The 17,341-nt window shown below is 43.8% G+C and overlaps 1 protein-coding gene across 1 annotated transcript in view; it reads right to left on the bottom strand.

The window, feature by feature from the left end:
• Nucleotides 1-17,341, bottom strand: part of KIAA2012 (KIAA2012 ortholog) — a 101,853-nt gene that overhangs the window by 19,827 nt on the left and 64,685 nt on the right. The window contains exons 13-16 of the mRNA XM_077830361.1: nt 16,749-16,820; nt 14,026-14,097; nt 11,340-11,391; nt 11,057-11,242 (exon numbers count right to left, since the gene is read on the bottom strand). Of these exons, the coding sequence (XP_077686487.1) occupies nt 11,057-11,242; nt 11,340-11,391; nt 14,026-14,097; nt 16,749-16,820 (382 nt within the window). The remainder of the gene's footprint in view (nt 1-11,056; nt 11,243-11,339; nt 11,392-14,025; nt 14,098-16,748; nt 16,821-17,341) is intronic.

Raw genomic sequence — 17,341 nt, 5'->3', positions numbered from 1 at the left:
GGATGTCACATGTCTATTGGCACTAACTCATCCAGAGCACTTCTGTTTTTTCCCAAAAAAAGTCCCAGAACATTAAAAAGACCAAGAAGTCCCAGAACGTTAAAAAGACCAAGTCTCTCAATAATGTTCAGTACTTTGCATTTCTATAAGACCATCCTTCAGAGGATCTCAAAACACTTTACAAACTTTAAGAAATTCTCACATCACCTCTGTGCAGTAGGCAGGCATCCCCATTTGATAGTTTGAGACACAGAGGGGTTAAGTGATTTAATATAAATTACTGCAAATTAGTTACAGAGCCACATAAATAAAACCAAGAAGTCCTGATACTCCACTCCCCTGCTGTAACCGCTAGAGTGCTACATGGCTCTTGCCTTAGCTGCTGCTTCTCCCCACTTTGCCCGTTCTGTTTCTCTCCCTTACCAAACAATACAATTTTTTTAAATGGCCCGTGATAGCTTTATTTAAAACGAGAACCTAATTAACTTGTAATTGATATTTAAGGCCAGTTGGCATTCTCCTCCCAAACTAACCTTGCTGGTAATGTTGTCTTGGTAGCTTCCACCGCTGGGTCTGTGCTGCCTGATCTGCACACTTCACTCTCTGCAGCACACGTGTGGTGTGCAGATCACATGCAGTTCTGTGGGGCAATCCTGGGGATGGTATTTGAGGAGTGCTGGGGGTGCTGACAATGCTAAGGCTATATTAAAGGTAGTGGGGAGTACGCTGTAGTTGCATCTACACTGAACCTTTCTGGGGAAGTCTCCCACCATTGCAATTCAGTGACAGTAACAGCAAGAGCGCTAGTGTAGAGAAGAGACCAGCATCCTTAATACTTGGTCATCTGGCCCTGCTTAGAGCAGTGGCTCTAAACCCCTTTTTTTTTTTTTTTTTTTTACCCAGAGACCCCTAAACGAAAATAGACAAACCTGTGGACTCCCAACTAGAGGTGACCCATGTGGGGGGCTGCACAGGCAGGGTCATGTGACCCCCAGATTTCTGTCTTCCATTTGGCCCTGCTCCATGAAATGCTGATGTAGCAGGGCAGAACAGTGGTGTGTCTCCATGGCTAGCTGCTGCCTGCTCGTGGAATCAATGGCTATGAGGCAACCCCTTCTGATGACGGGGAGGTCTCTCTTCTGCAGTGATGCTGCCATTTTTGGTTCCCCCGAACGCAGACAGGTTGCGTAGCCTGCTGAGGTGAGTCAGAGGATGGAGGTGTCACTCCCTCTCCCTGCCCCACCGCCAGGGGCTGAAGACCGAGCCCGAGCCCTGCCACCCTGGGCTGAAGCCCAGTCCTTGCGGACTCCCTGAAACCTGCTTGTGGCCCCCGAGAACCAGTGGCTTAGAGCATTCTGGTAAAAACTTGGCAGCCAGTCTACGCTAGTGCTTTTGCTGTTGCTAACTATGGTGGACTAGCACAAATGGTATTATGATGGGAACTTCCCCCAAGGTAAGACAATGGGTCACAATGAACCAGGCAAAAATATAGGGATATTTGGGAAAAAAAAACCCAACAGAAACCCCCAATGACACACCTTCATTTAATCATAGGAAGCTTGTGACATACTACAGTACCTAAGACCTGAGATATATCCATATCTTCTCCCCTCTTCCCCTCCCCTCTCAGTGGCCTTTGAAAATGATTTCACCTAGACTCTCCTGTATGACCATATTGATTTGAGATTTAAAACCTCCAGCAAATTCAGCTTCTTGTCTTTGCATCTGCGCTGCAGGAAGCACCACTATGCAGTAAAAGATCTAGGGATTTTTGGTGGCTTGTTGTCTGGAGGAGAAAAGAAACTAACCTAAAAAATGAGTTCTTTGGATACAGCTCTAGCAGGAGCCTTCAGAAGTGGGATTGTATAGCCGTTATGGGCTTACTAACAAGAAATTCCATGTGTATGGAGTTCAGAAGGCGAAATCAACTAAGAGATAAAACTCATGCTGTGTGAAAAGGTGTGCTTTAAGAACTTCCCTGGTGTGAGTAATGGATAGCTGGGGGAGCTAAGAGGTTTAGCTAACAAATGCTGGAGAATCACAGATAAGAGAATGAAACTCCCCTGCTTATGCACTGCCCTGTTTTCTTTAATGTTATAGACAGCAGGAGAGAAGTGAGATTACTCAGTTGTAGTGGTTATAGTCTGATTTTCTTTCCTGTATTTTACAGATACAAGACTTCTGTACATATATCAATGTCAATTCACTTCTCCTCCTCCTAAACCTGTTCACTTTTCCCCAAGAGTATTCCATATCCCTGATAGAGTCCTAAGGATCTTCTCCATTTCCCTCTGCTTTTATTCCACTCAGACTTCAGACCCAATAATGCGGTCACTATCTTTCTGGCTTTGAAGGACTGGGCAAGACACCCACAGGATACTATCTGGTTGGAGGAATTGCTATAAAGTAACACATCAAGCATCCGTTCCCTCCAGGTGTTGAACTCACTACCCTTTGTAGTGCTCCTAGCCTTTTCTGGCTTAGGGCCTGAAGGAATGGAACAGTGAATGGAGCTTCCCCATGTCTTTGCTTGCAATGTGACCTACTCAGGACAAGATGATGTCCTGTAACTTTCCAGCACAGGTGGCCCCACAGTCAATGGGAGCTGCAGCTGCGGAGCACCTGTGAAAGCAGGACACTTATGTGCCTAAATATAGATTTAGGGGCCCAATTTGAGGCTTTCAGGTATGAAAATTTGACTTAAGTTACTTGGGGCCAGCTCATGGGTTTTAGCTACTAGCCTGATTGTAGGGCTGAGAAAGAATCATACCACAGTGCAGGTCACTGGGAGAAATTTCTCTGACTGCCAAAATTCTTCCAAAGGCTCAGGGGAAAGCAGGTGCTCTACTGAAGTGTTACGGTGGCACTGCTGTTATGTCTACACTGGAATAAAAGACCCCCAGCATGGTTGTGGCTGGCCTGGGTCAGCTGAATCAGGCTTTCAGAGCTAGGCTGCAGGACTAAAAATTACTGTGTAGACATTTGGGACCCTTGTGGAGTCTCAGAGCTCGGGCCGAAGCGTGAACATCTACACAGCAATTTTACAGCCCCGCAGCCTGAGTCCAGCGAGCCCGAGTCAGCTGACCCTGGCCAGCCACAGGTGTTTAATTGCAGTGTAGACATACCTTTAGTGCTCCCCACGGTACCAGCTCGGCTCTGCTTGACAATGCAAAGGAGAAATAAGGCCCTGGCTCTGGTTACATCCTACCACTTTTGGGGAGGCTACAGTCCCCAGTGACACCAGTCTCATGCAATCCCTGCACTCTGCATCCTGATTGCGGCTGGCCTTTGTATTTGTGGGACTGCTCCTTGTGGCCTCTCATTCCCTTGTACCCATGCAGAGCCAGCTGGCACTTTAAGTGAATGAGACTGAGTCAGGTTATTAATCTTTTGCCTGATTATCATTAACCTATCAAGCCTCTGATATCTTTTCCCCCCTGCCCTGATTCTCTACTGGCTGGTGTAGTCATTGAAACCTGTGCCAAGTGTGTGTAAAGCACTACCATATTAGAAGCATAGCTCTTTACATTCCCTTTGCACATGATTAAAGGGCTCCACAAGCTGGAGGCCAGTGAAAAATGAGGCCCAGATTTCTTTGCCACACTTCCCACTGATGAACTGTGAACAAATGACAAGTCATAAGTGCCTCCCAGCAAGGAGTATCTGTAATGCCTCTACTCTGTGCCTAGAGATAGGTTCCATACTACAATCCTGGATCTGTTCCAGAGAAAAGTAATGGTGCCTGACAGTTCCTTGGTTTTCATGACTGGGAGACACTGAAAGGGTGGTGAGGAAGGAATTTTCCAGATTTCAGTTCACTCCTGCTATGTGCTCGTCTAAAAGCACTTGGCAATCTAACAACCCCCCTGCCCTCCCATAGTGAACTTGAATGACAACTAGTAGAAGCACAGTCAGCTTCAGTCAGATTTGCCCATATAATGTTTGCCACATTCTCCAGTTCCTTTCTCCAGCCAACCATTGTCACCTCATTCTTATCCAGACTGAGCTTTCACAAACTTGTTCCCATGCAAGACCTGATCTCTACCAGACACAGACACTTGAAGCACCCTCTGTGTTGGATGAAATGGCGATATAAAGCTGTCTTTGATGAAGTGGGAATTTTCTGTAATATTTTTATGGTGCCTGTGTATGCCTCAGTTTCCCTCTGTACTCTGCATTGCTACCCAGAGGGTACAAAAGGGTCAAATCTGCTCTTGGGGCAGAGCAAGCGTTATGAAGTGTTGTGTCGTAACTGTCTGGGGTGAATGAATGGGTCAGGTTATTAAAGGACTGACTGAAACTGACCATATCAGTGGAGGATCCAGAAAAGAAAATGGGAACTCCAAGAACTGAACGATGAACACCTAACAATGGGAAACACCAGCAGATGGAGCATGTGAACTCAGTGTGCCTCTGCAACAAGACAGTGGAACAAGATAGTTAAGTCCCAGGCAGACTGCGAAGAGCTACAAAAGGATCTCTCAAAACTGGGTGACTAGGCAACAAAATGGCAGATGAAATTTAATGTTGATAAATGCAAAGTAATGCACATTGGAAAACATAATCCCAACTATACATATAAAATGATGGGGTCTAAATTAGCTGATACCACTCATGAAAGAGATCTTGGAGTCATTGTGGATAGTTCTCCAAAAACATCTACTCAGTGTGCAGCAGCAGTCAAAGCGAACAGAATATTGGGAAACATCAAGAAAGGGATAGATAATAAGACAGAAAATATCATATTGCCTCTGTATAAATCCATGGTACACCCACACCTTAAATACTGCGTGCAGAAGTGGTCCCATCTCAAAAAAGATATATTGGAGTTGGAAAAGGTTCAGAAAAGGGCAACAAAAATTATCAGGGGTATGGAACGGCTTCCGTATGAGGAGAGATTAATAAGTCTGGGACTTTTCAGCTTGGAAAAGAGGTGCTTAAGGGGGGATATGATAGAGGTCTATAAAATCATGAGTGGTATAGAGAAAGTAAATAAGGAAGTGTTATTTACTCCTTCTCATACTACAAGAACAAGGGGCCACCAAATGAAATGAATAGGTAGGAGGTTTAAAACGAACACAAGAAAGTATTTTTTCACACAATGCACTGTCAACCTCTGGAACTCCTTGCCAGAGGGTGTTATGAAGGTCAATACTGTAACGGCATTCAAAAGGGACCTAGATAGGTTCATGGAAGATAGGTCCATCAATGGCTATTAGTCAGGATGGGCAGGGATGGTGTCCCTAGCCTCTGTTTGCTAGAAGCTGGGATTGGGTGACAGGGCATGGATCACTTGATGATAACCTGTCTGTTCATTCCCTCTCAGGCACCTGCCATTGGCCACTGTCAAAGGAGAGGATACTAGGCTGGATGAACCTTTGGTCTGACCCAGTATGGCCGCTCTTATGTTCTTAAGTATCAGGATACTGGGATAAGAGTTGGCTTTTGCAGGGATTCAGCAGCTCTCACCTTGGACTGAAAAAGAGACAACAGGAGACAGCCAAAAGTGGATTCAATGGCAGCTTGGCATTGGGAGAGTTGGCTTGGCCAGACTGGACTATGTCTTCACCTTTATTTCTCTATGTTAACCTAACAGGTAGTCTACCGTAGAACCACTACATTGGCGCAGCTGCAGCGCGTCTGGTGAAGATGCTTTATGCCAATGGCAGAGAGCTCTCCCGTTGGCATAATTACTCCATCTCTGCAAGAGGCAGAAGCTTTGTCACTGGGAGAGCATCTCCTGCCAACATAGCGCCGGTGTGGACAGAACTTAAGTCATTGTTACTTGCATTGCTCAAGGGGGTGGCTTTTTCACACCGCTGAGCAACGCAAGTTAGATCAAATTAAGCGGTAGTGTAAGCCCTAAGGATCTCCCGATGCTGTGTTCTAGTTGACTAATAAATCCAACTCTTTTGAAAAGGCTGCCTGGTGTCACTGCGAATACTTGCTGAGGCGCATTGGTCCCTGAAGAGTGTAAAAGTCTCGGACCAGGTGTGTGTCTCAGTTGGACCCACTGGACAGAGCTCACCGTGTGAAGCAAGAGTGCTAGAGCCTGGAGGCTCAGTCTTGGAGGCACTGAGGCTGCGTGACCTACCCTTAAGGAAGAGTGAGACAACTTGGGGGACTGCCACATCGAAGCAGTTACTCCAAGGGACTGTTTAAAAGCTGGGGCCCTGTCACATAGCCGTAACAACTTAATAAGGGTCAGGACAGAACATTTCCTAATGTTTATTGAAACAGTTGGCAGGGCCAGTTCAGACTGGCTGCAGAAACTGCAGTGGCAATAGTCATTCTCATGGCTGATGAGAGGCTTGCTGTTCCCTCCTCCTCCAAACTGTGTAAAGAGGAGAGCAAGCTGTGCTGCTGGCTGCCTTTTGGTGATGGAAAGTGCCCCAGTGCTTGGTCACTCCAGCCTCCATCAACCAGCAAGGATGTTCAAGAGCTGCTAGATGGCAACCTGTAAACCCTGCCTCCCAACCTCGCGAGATACCACTTCCGATGAAGACACTCTAAGCCGACGAGAGAGAGCTCTCTGTCGGCTTAATAACTCCACCTCCGCAAGATCTTCTTCCGCTGACAGAGCGCTGTCTACACCAGCACTTAGGTCAGTGTAACTATGTCGCTCAGGGGGTGTGGATTATTATACAGGGCCTCTCCTAGCACTGCCATCACCTACTCTCCCTAACTTACGGCTGTTCCAGGACTACGTGCTCTGGCTGATGTCCACTTGAATAATGCTGTTCTGACTCAGCACTCCTTTCAATGGAATAATTACAGAGTGGGCTCAAATTAATGGGTCTGTAGGGGCTTGGACCAGTTCTTATTACTGATTCTTTACTGTTAACCAGTGGTGCTTTGAATCAGACTTCAGCCTAATCAGAGCCCATTTTTGACAATGGGGACATCAGGACCTGCTAGCAGAAAATGCTTTTTAAGGAAAAACTCTGTGGTCATGTACTGAAAATTGTGGAATGCTGGTAATTTTGGTCCTATCTGTGAGTATATATAGCAAGAGGACAAGCAGGCGGGAGTCGTAGGCTTCTAGGCAGAAGCACTCCACTGAAATAGTGAGAGACAGAGTAGCTTAAAGTGTAATACCATTTTCCTTATTTCTAAAAAAATGTCCTTCTTTGTTAGAGGACAATTTACATTCCTTTGGGATTCTTTACTGTTGTCACATGACAGATAGGCTTTATATTATAAGGCTGCACAGTTATGAGACTCAGGTTGCTGGCAGTGAACAATTAAGAGTAAAGCACTGGGCAGCATCTGAGGCCAGGGCTACACTACAACTTACCCTGGTATAACCACATTACTCAGGGGTGTGAAAAATCCCCATCCCTGAGCAACGTAGTTATACTGACCTAACCCCTGGTGTAGACAGTGCTACGTTGATGGGAGGGTGTGATGTTATTGACTTGAACTGGGACCATATAGAACATTGTTGCAACCAAGGTCCTGTAGTGGCACCAAATCTTGTGTAAAGGGGGTCAAATGAGGTGTCTAAGACAAGGTTATGGTTTGCTGATTATGATTATGCTGTCTATATGTGTGTACCATTTTTGTAGTTAAAATTATGAATATTGGCTCGATACTGTCTGTATTTCAAGCTTATGCTATGCTTCTGGGTGACAAGTTGGTGTCAGCTCTGCCCAGCCTGCTTGATGGCACATTAAGGACCATCTGCTACACAACTGACCCACTGAGAGAAGGCAGACACGCCTTGTGACTCAGCAAGGTATGCAGGGACATGCCTATGGACAGAACTCTGAGGTTTTTCCAGGACATGTGATGGACAGCTTGTCTTCGGAACAAAGAAAGAAAGACCACATGGAAAGAGAATATAAAAAGCTGCTGCAGCTCCTCCATCTTGTCTTCAATCCTGCTTCATATCTCTGGAGGAACTTTGCTACAAACTGAAGCCTTGAACCAAGGACTGAAAGACCCATCCCAGCTGTGGATGTACTCCAGAGACTTGATTTGAACCTGCAGTTTATTCTATCACTGCTGCAAGTCTGAACCAAGAACTTTGCCATTACTGTATGTAATTGATTCCATTTAACCAATTCTAGCTCTCATCTATATCTTTTCCTTTTATGAATAAACCTTTAGATTTTAGATTCTAAAGGATTGGCAACAGCATGATTTATGGGTAAGATCTGATTTGAATATTGACCTGGGTCTGGGGCTTGGTCCTTTGGGATCGAGAGAGCCTTTTTTTCTTTTACTGGGGTATTGGTTTTTATAACCATTTGTCCCCATAACGAGTGGCACTGGTGGTGATACTGGGAAACTGGAGCCTCTCAGGGAACTGCTTGTGTGACTTGTGGCTAGCCAGTGGGGTAAAACCAAAGTCTTCTCTGTTTGGCTGGTTTGGTTTGCCTTGGTGTGCACAGAAACCCCAGCCTTGGGCTGTAACTGCCCTGCGTTAAGCAGTTTGTCCTGAATTGGCACTCTCAGTTGAGTCCCACCAGAACTAGCATTGTTACAGACGGCTTCTCCCATGGACATAGCTACCACCTCTCATAGAGGTAGATTAACTACGTCAACGGGAGACGCTCTCCCATGAGCGTAGCAGCGTCTTCACTGAAGCATGACAGTGGAACACAGATGCACCGGTGCAGTATTTTAAGTGTAGACCAGTCCTTAGTTGAGTAACTCCCCTTAAAGTAAATGGGAATTTCTGTGTAACACCAAAAAATCTTCCTAGGAATTTTGGTAGGCTCCTGCCTATGGTTTGTCTTTTCAATCCAGTCCACAACAGTGCAGAAATGGGGAGAATGTGGCAGCTTTCTCCGGCTTGTCTATAAAACCTGAGATAGTAAATGGTGTCTGGAACCAAAATCAGACCTGGTGTAAGTGTGTGGTAATCCAGTGACTAAAGGGAAGCTGTGCCTACCTACTCCAGGTCTGAATTTTTGAGTTGGGCCTATGAAATTCAAGGACTCTAGTGGGGAAAGATGAGAGAGAATTAGAAGGTACTGTTTTGAAAGGGTCATATGTAAAGGGGATAAACTACACTCGCTTTTGATCCAAGATCTAAGAACCAGGGAAATGATTCAAGTATTAAAATAGACCTGTAATGTCAGTCTCTTCAGACATACATGAGTGTTACTAGGCTCAAGAAGAAAAAGCACAGGAGCAGAGTGACAGTTTGTCACTGACTTAACAGGACCTGTCAGGCTATTTCCAAATGTCTTTCACTTGCTCATTAATGACCTCCTGCACTATAAAAAGAACACCCCAAATATTCTAAGCCCTTAGGAGAACATTTAATATGGTCTATCAGATATTAAATGGTCTGTTAGCAGAAAGTAAAGAATTTCCTGAAACTCTGGTCAGCATTTCCGTCTCACCTACACGCCTTAACAAGAAGTTATGCATGGTTAAATTGGTCATTACAAGATAAACAAATACAGGTGACATATTTAGTCCCAATCATTCACATCTACACTTCATGTCAGACAAAACCCCAAGTCAATTTCCAAATAATGAAGTCATAGGTGTAAGTAACTCAGAAAGAAGATAAAGCTGTCAAACTCTCCACAAAAGCCCCCAGAAGTGAGTGAACTGTCTGGAAGGAAAACATCTTTGTCATTGACTGACCTGTGGTTTTGGAAAATAAAATAAAACTGTACTCGAAGTTAAACAAAGCAATGTGGACCAAACGATTCATTTTTTCTTTCATGTGCAGGCTATAAACTAGACAAGGGGAAAACGCATTCTTTTGAGTCAGAATCTGAACAACTTCTGGCATACAAAACCAATTGGTATTTGACATCAAAGTCTACTTTGTTAGCTTGGGGCTCAATTCTGCAACCTTTACGCTGAATTGTATCAAGTAGTAGCAATGGGGCTATTCACATAAGTGCTGCTCAGTATAATAAGAGTTGCAAAACCAGGTCCTCTGCTTTTAACACAATGGTTTAAATTTAATCCAAGTGTAATTTCACCGAGTTCAGCGGAGTCACACCAGGGATGAACTGGCCCCCTGGCTACCATATATGAGATCTGGGTTCAAGAGTACCTTTGGGATTAGAGCTGTGTGAAATGTTTGCAGTGAAATTCCAGAACCATATTCAACGCTCTTGTTCTGGCATTTCATTTGAAATTCAAAATTTGGTAAATTTCACTGAAAGGATCATCAAGACTCTCAAACTTCTGAGTTGGACCTTGGCTCTGTTTTAAGTTGGCTCAGATTCACATATGGTAGTTCCTCCCTTTTGAGTGTATTTTGCTTTAAGTTTTTGGCTTGTTTGAACCTCGAATGCCAGGGGCCAAATTCTGCTGTTATACCTTGGAAACTCCTTTGGGCTAAGTGGTGTAAACCCATCCAGATTGAAACCAAAATAAAAGTCCACACAACCCCTCCTCTGAAATGAAATCAATGACTCAGCTTGATTCAGAATCCCCATCTCCTACCATGGAAAGTTTGTATACATAAGGGAAATTGTGCTTAATAATATTAGTCTAAATCCTGATTTAACTGGGAGTGTCATCTGAATAAGGGCTGAGTTAGAACATTAGGCCTTGGTTCCAGAGCAATAATAAACAAATATATAATTTTTATTTATTGTGCGCCCAAACCTGAAGACTCCCAGATGTCTAAAGGATGGTTACTGATTAATAAGGTACCAACTCACCGTTGGCTAAAAAGATAACGAAGTTCCCACGCATGTTAAAATGAAAAAAAAATACAGAGGAGTAAAATTTTCAAAAGCTCCTATATCCCATTTTCAAAAGTCCCTATGGCACTTAGGATCCTAAATCTCATTGAGAGTCTAGTGGGACTTAGGAATTCTGTGTAAAATTTTCAAGAGTTCCTGTCATGTAAACTTGGTGTTTCCCCAGAGACCTGACTACTGGAGAAGCTTTAGAATATGGACTATTACCTAGGAAGAAAATAGCACAACAATGATTCTCAAACAATCACGTCACCAAAATTATCGGTTTCCAATCCAATGCATTTTCAAATGATAGAAAAATCCTTCTCTCACATTTCTGTAAACAGGTACCAGCCTTGTATGAAAAATAGAGATGATCATGGATCTCTCACCTTTCACAAAGTTTCTGTCCTCCTGCTGCTTTGCTCCAGGTGTCTGTGTTACACCGTTGGAATGCATCAGTGAGCCAGAGCACAACTTAGTCTGTTGAACCTGTGTCAACCTGAGGTGCCCAGAGAGACTATATTGGCCATGTTGGATCTCCTCTTTGAATTCAGGAACAGAGTCCCCATTTCCTACTGCCAAAATGGAGGAAGAATTAGCAATAGTGTTTGCTCACGGATCAAATGATGCAGTAAAAATTAAAATGAATGAGTAAGCACCAGCTAACTTTACCTTTATGTTCATTTTCTATGCAGTGTCTATATCCTTGTTGTGTGCTAATTTCCTGTTTTTTTTAAAAAAGAGAAGCATCTTTTTAATACGAACAGTCAGTGTAGATGGGGGTAAGTAAAATGCACATTGTGGCAGCTGGTCATAAAAACCCTGGCCCCAATCAGGTTTACGCAAGACCATCTGATACAAGGAACTTGACTTGTCCTTGTCTATGGTGACTGCAAAGTTCTGGTCAACAATCTGTTAGATAACTACTGCTTAGGGTCATGTTCTAACTCACTGTCTAGTGAAGAGCAGCCCCATTGCTACCTGCACAGAGCCACCACAGCTGCAGAATAGGTTGCTGCAATAGTATTCATAGAGAAGTCTGAGAGAAGAATTCCTTCTGTCCCCTGGAACCTTCCCTGTGCTGAACCTGGCTACTTGGGATTAGTGAAGGAGGGAGGAAGATTTTGCTTTCCGAAAATCATGGGGGGAGACTGTGTCAGACTGAGAGCCAGGAGCTCCTCGCTCCCAATTCTGTGCTCAAGTCACTAAACCAGGTCTCTCCACTGAAGTTGAATTAATTTTCATATTGCACCACACGTCCTCCCTCAAGTAATAACTTCTATGAAAAGCAAATGAACAAACAAGGTAGTGACAGACAAGGCAGTGAGAGACATTGGAAAGTGAAGACAGAAATGCCTGGGAGCAACAGTAGCACCGCTCCCATATTAATGATGATTAATAAGTCCCTTATTCAAGAGCAGATTAATAAGTCCCTTATTCAAGAGCAATTGATGGTACATAGGGTTAATTAGCTTGCTTCCTTCTTCCCCCTCACTGGTCATTGAACAGATCTAGCCTCAGGTAGAATTCCTGAGTCCTCATGCCCCTGTTGTCACTATTGTGCAAGATAGAGCTCTAATTGTGTCATGGTAAATTTGAGAGAAAATCAGAGATTTGTCATGGCAAAATTCATGGGTTTTGGTTAAAGCTAGTAAAAAGTCACACACCCAAGTGCTTTTGAAATGTGTGTAATAAAGATGTGCACAAAAGAGAAGTGTGAGTGGTACCACGTGCCTCTTGTGAGCCTTGCCTTGGTTTAATTATTTTTAAACTTCTTTAGTGGGGAAAAAGGGGTCACCTCTTTTCACCTCCCCTCTGACTTGCTTATGAATTCACACACATGCCTTCCTCATCCTAAGTTGCCACTAGAATTCTTTATATTTTGGGGTTTTATACCCATTAACTTTAAGCACATTTAAACAGTGATGTGACAGAGCAATCACGGAGAAAAGGAAGGTGCCTCAGTGGAGAGATAGTCCATGCTATTTAAGAAGCTGGGATAAATCTCCCTGATTGTTGGGGCTCCCGTTTTCCCCACTGTTACCTGGCTTTTTTATCAGGGGGAGGGAGGGAGGGAAAGTAGGGCTTGGGAAGTTGACTCAGGGCATGATGTAGAGCAGCCTTGGTCCATGAAGAGTAGTGGGAGAGGAGGCCTGTCTGCTAATATCCTTTTAACAGGGCAAACTGGGAAGGAGAGGAGTCTGTGTTGCTATGCCAACGCAGGCACTCCTACCTTTCAGTCAGTGCTGGATAAGCAGTACTAGAGAAGGAGTTGTTCTGAGAGCTTGAGATATAGTTTATTGGAGACCTACGGGCAAAGGTTCTGTGGAACAAATAATATCCTGACTATTGTGTATTCTTGTGGGGGAGTGGATTTTGTATGTGTATGGAACTTTGTGTTCCTGTTGATGCTGTTTAGTGCTTTTATGTCTGCAGTGGCCTCAGCTTATAACCTGGTGTCTGCCTGTGACCAGTTCAGCATGCTGTTTCCACAGTGTACAAGACATGCTAACCATGTTTGTCCACCTGGTTTGGCCAATCCTCCTTTCTCCCAGCTCTGTGAGCAATAGGGCATCCCAGAATGCATTGCCCCATGTGCTGCTAATGCCATGTGCTTTAGACACTCTGTCCCCTGCTGCCCAGAATACTGATACACATATGGCTGTGATGGTGGAAGAGCTTCTGTGCAGGATGGACTCAAACTGAACCATATTACTTGTAACTGGTTAAAGTGACCATGCTGCTAACTGGTTCCAAATCACAGTTAAAAACTCTAGAGAGAGCCTAAGAAAACAAATCTAACTTGACACAGGCTACTGAACAGCAGTTGTGTGGTAATGGCTTCCTCCAACTTCTAAATGTTTCATTTTCATGGCAAATTTTGAACTTTATGTATAGTGGGCCAAGTCTTTTGGCTCCATTTGTGGATCCTCCCAGGCTTAAATGCAGCATTTGGACTATGTTCGGGTAAGGGGCACAAAGTAGGGTTCTGTGCAGGAGGATTCTGCAACCCCGCTCCTTCCCCCTAAATGACAGGGAGCTGAATTGTTCTGCAGCTGAGGAGGGTGGATTGTGTAGCTTTGGTGACTTGCAGTGTAGCCAGGGAGTTCCTACACAGCTAAAATCCACAGGATGATTACCCCACTAGGGTACAGCAGGCTACATCACCGTTCCTCTCCACAGCTGCTAGTTCAGGCTAGGAGGCCACTTGTGAGCTTCTTTAGGCTGAGGACAACTTTCCTCAGCTCTACGTGCATTTTTCTGAATGTACAGCCCATTCGCTTGGGTTGTGTGTTCCGTCCAAGCATTTCCTTGCATCCATTTAAATTCATTTGGTGAATTTCTATTCTGAACATACCAGCCCTTTAGCTGTACAAGCCCCAGAATCTCCTTTCTTCAGGGCAGCTGCTTCCAAGGGCAGGGTGACTTCCTGTGAAGATAAATCCCATCAGAGGCATGACAATTATAGTTAGTGCTACTTAAATAGCTCACATATCTATTCATTTCAGGCCTCATGATATCAATTGCTGAAATAAGGACAAATACTAAAGAAAGGAAAAGCTATCATATAGTATATGAGATTAGTGACATCTGTTTATTTACACAGCATCACAAATATGTGTTGTGTCTCACAGACAGGTAAATTCTGCCACAAAGAAGTTATAGGTAAAGGCCACAATGGTGAAACCAGATCAGCATGGGCAGGTCTCTGCACCATGTAGAGCCCCAAGTGAAGGGCTGCTGACAAAGTTACATGGCAAGCAGCTATTATAAATGCTAAGGGATTGTGGGGAAAGGAGGCTGAAGGACACAGCAGTAAAATCATTGGGTTGTTTTGGCTGGTAATGTGTGTGTCATGGAGGTTCTGAGAGCTTTCTGTAATCTGTGTGGCTGTGCAGTACTGCGTATTTCAGGGAAGGGCAGGGTTTGGATTGCACCCTCAGCAAGTTTGCAGATGACACTAAACTGGGAGGAGAGGTAGATACGCTGGAGGGTAGGGATAGGATACAGAGGGACCTAGACAAATTGGAGGATTGGGTCAAAAGAAATCTGATGAGGTTCAACAAGGACAAGTGCAGAGTCCTGCACTTAGGACGGAAGAATCCCATGCACTGCTACAGACGAGGGACTGAATTGCTAGGCAGCAGTTCTGCAGAAAGGAACCTAGGGGTTACAGAGGACGAGAAGCTGGATATGAGTCAACAGTGTGCCCTTGTTGCCAAGAAGGCCAATGGCATTTTGGGATGTATATATAGGGGCATTGCAAGCAGATCGAGGGACGTGATCATTCCCCTCTATTCGACATTGGTGAGGCCTCATCTGGAGTACTGTGTCCAGTTTTGGGCCCCACACTACAAGAAGGATGTGGAAAAATTGGAAAACGTCCAGAGGAGGGCAACAAAAATGATTAGGGGACTGGAACACATGACTTATGAGGAGAGGCTGAGGGAACTGGGATTGTTTAGTCTGCGGAAGAGAAGAATGAGGGGGGATTTGATAGCTGCCTTCAACTACCTGAAAGGGGGTTCCAAAGAGGATGGATCTAGACTGTTCTCAGTGGTAGCAGATGACAGAACAAGGAGTAATGGTCTCAAGTTGCAGTGGGGGAGTTTATGTTGAATATTAGGAAAAACTTTTTCACTAGGAGGGTGGTGAAACACTGGAATGCGTTACCTAGGGAGGTGGTAGAATCTCCTTCCTTAGAAGTTTTTAAGGTCAGGCTTGACAAAGCCCTGGCTGGGATGATTTAGTTGGGGATTGGTCCTGCTTTGAGCAGGGGGTTGGACTAGATGACCTCCTGAGGTCCCTTCCAAACCTGATATTCTATGATTCTATGAACGGTTCACGGAAGAGGGTTGTATAGGAGGAAAGAACGGAGCCTTGATGGACCAAGTCAGGAAGATGGGTCCAGAGCATGTTGTCGATGCTTAATAAACAACGAAAAGGAAACATTATTTATTATGGTAAAACTCCAAGGACAGCTGGTGTAACATCTTGTAGAAGAGTACAATAACTTATGTACAGGGCCCCTTCAGCAACCTGGTTACAGAATTTACCTCTTTGCCACACAATTTTGCTCCAGAATCAGATGTAATAATTAAAAATAATGTTTCTAGACTTTGTGGTTGTGAAGAAAATCTTAGCAATGTGAACCAGGTATGAAGTGTAACAAGATGCAGTTACGTCTCTGTTAATCTTGAAGACAGCCTGAAACCAAAACTTGTAAACTGCCCCTTTCCTCTCAATGGTGTGTTAATAGCCTATTTATTAACCAATTTAAATGTAAACACTGATCAATTCAACCAAAACATCCAATGGACAGGATAGGACTGGACTGGACTGGGACTCTGAAGTGGTGCAGGAACTTGAGAGATCATACTCGCCTCTCTGTGACTCTGTTTCCCCACCTGTAAAATGGGAATACTGATCAGGTGCTTGGACTAGATAATCTTGTGGTCCCTGTTGGCCTTAAAAACTATGATACCTTTTGCAAAGCACTTTGAGATGCAAAGCACTTGACTGTACAATTGAAAAACATTGTTTTGGGTCAAACAAAATGCTTAGTGTCTGGGCATTTTGAAGTTTATTTTAAAAGAAGGAAAGGAAATGAAGGGTGACAGCTTTGTAATTAAAGGGCAGGTTGTGGTCCAAATCCTCAGCTGGTGTAAGGTGTTGTAGCTCTGTTAAAGTCAATGGAGATACACTGCTTCATCACAGCTAAGCATCTGACTAAATGTCTGTGGATTATAAAATTTAGAGGTGATTTAAAATTAGTATTTCTGGTTTTAGATTTTAATCAGTAAAACTGCCCCAAACCAAAGCCATCTTTTACAAATCAGTTTTTAAATGCGCACTGAAAATACCTGGTTTAGCTATTTTGAAATGTCATTTTTTTTTTAACTTTGACTCCTTTGCTGGATTCTATTCCTAGTTTTGTTACTGTGAAGTTAAATAAATGAGAAGATATTCTTTGAAATGTAACTAAAATCTTTTTTAAAATTTGAGTCCTACGTGTGGCATAAAGGGCTGTAATGACATATTACACAGTACTTATGTAATTTTTTTCCTGTTTTAACATACCAGCTTTTTATTTATAAAACTCTGAGGCTCTCCGTTCTTCAAGACAGCTGCTCCCAAGGACTCTGAGCATTTCTGTGAAGATAAACAAGAACTGCAGAGGATTGACTTACAATGAATGCTATTTAATAGCACAAATATTTTCAGAAATAGCTTTCATAAACAGAAAATATTAAATGGTAACTCCTGAGTGCAGCCTGAAACTAGCACAAACTGATTTATGGTTAACACATCTCCCTGCTCTAAATAGCTGTGCAGTGTTGTTGCACACTGTTAAACAGCTGCTGTGTTACAGAGCAGAGGTGGGCGTATTTCAGTGGTGGGCGAAGTGATTCCTGTACATTCTATTTTCTACCAGGGTGTTGTCTTAAGCAATGTCTATAAAGTGTTCCTGAGACCTTTGAATGAAATGTGTTACAAAAAGCAAATTATTGTTACAGAGGTTAACCCCTGAGGACATACACAGCTTGTCTGTGCTGGAGAATTGCAGCACTGTGTGCCCATAGTGTGGTGTGTCCAAACTAGACCGTAGTTAACTAAAACAGCCTGCTGCTGTTTTGTTGCTCATCACACTAGTTCTGCACTACACCGCTAGT

This window comes from Eretmochelys imbricata, chromosome 11, assembly GCF_965152235.1.
Source record: "Eretmochelys imbricata isolate rEreImb1 chromosome 11, rEreImb1.hap1, whole genome shotgun sequence".
NCBI classification, from domain to species: domain Eukaryota; kingdom Metazoa; phylum Chordata; order Testudines; family Cheloniidae; genus Eretmochelys; species Eretmochelys imbricata.
The sequence above is the reverse complement of the archived record's forward strand: the minus strand, read 5'-3'. Positions and strand labels throughout refer to the sequence as shown.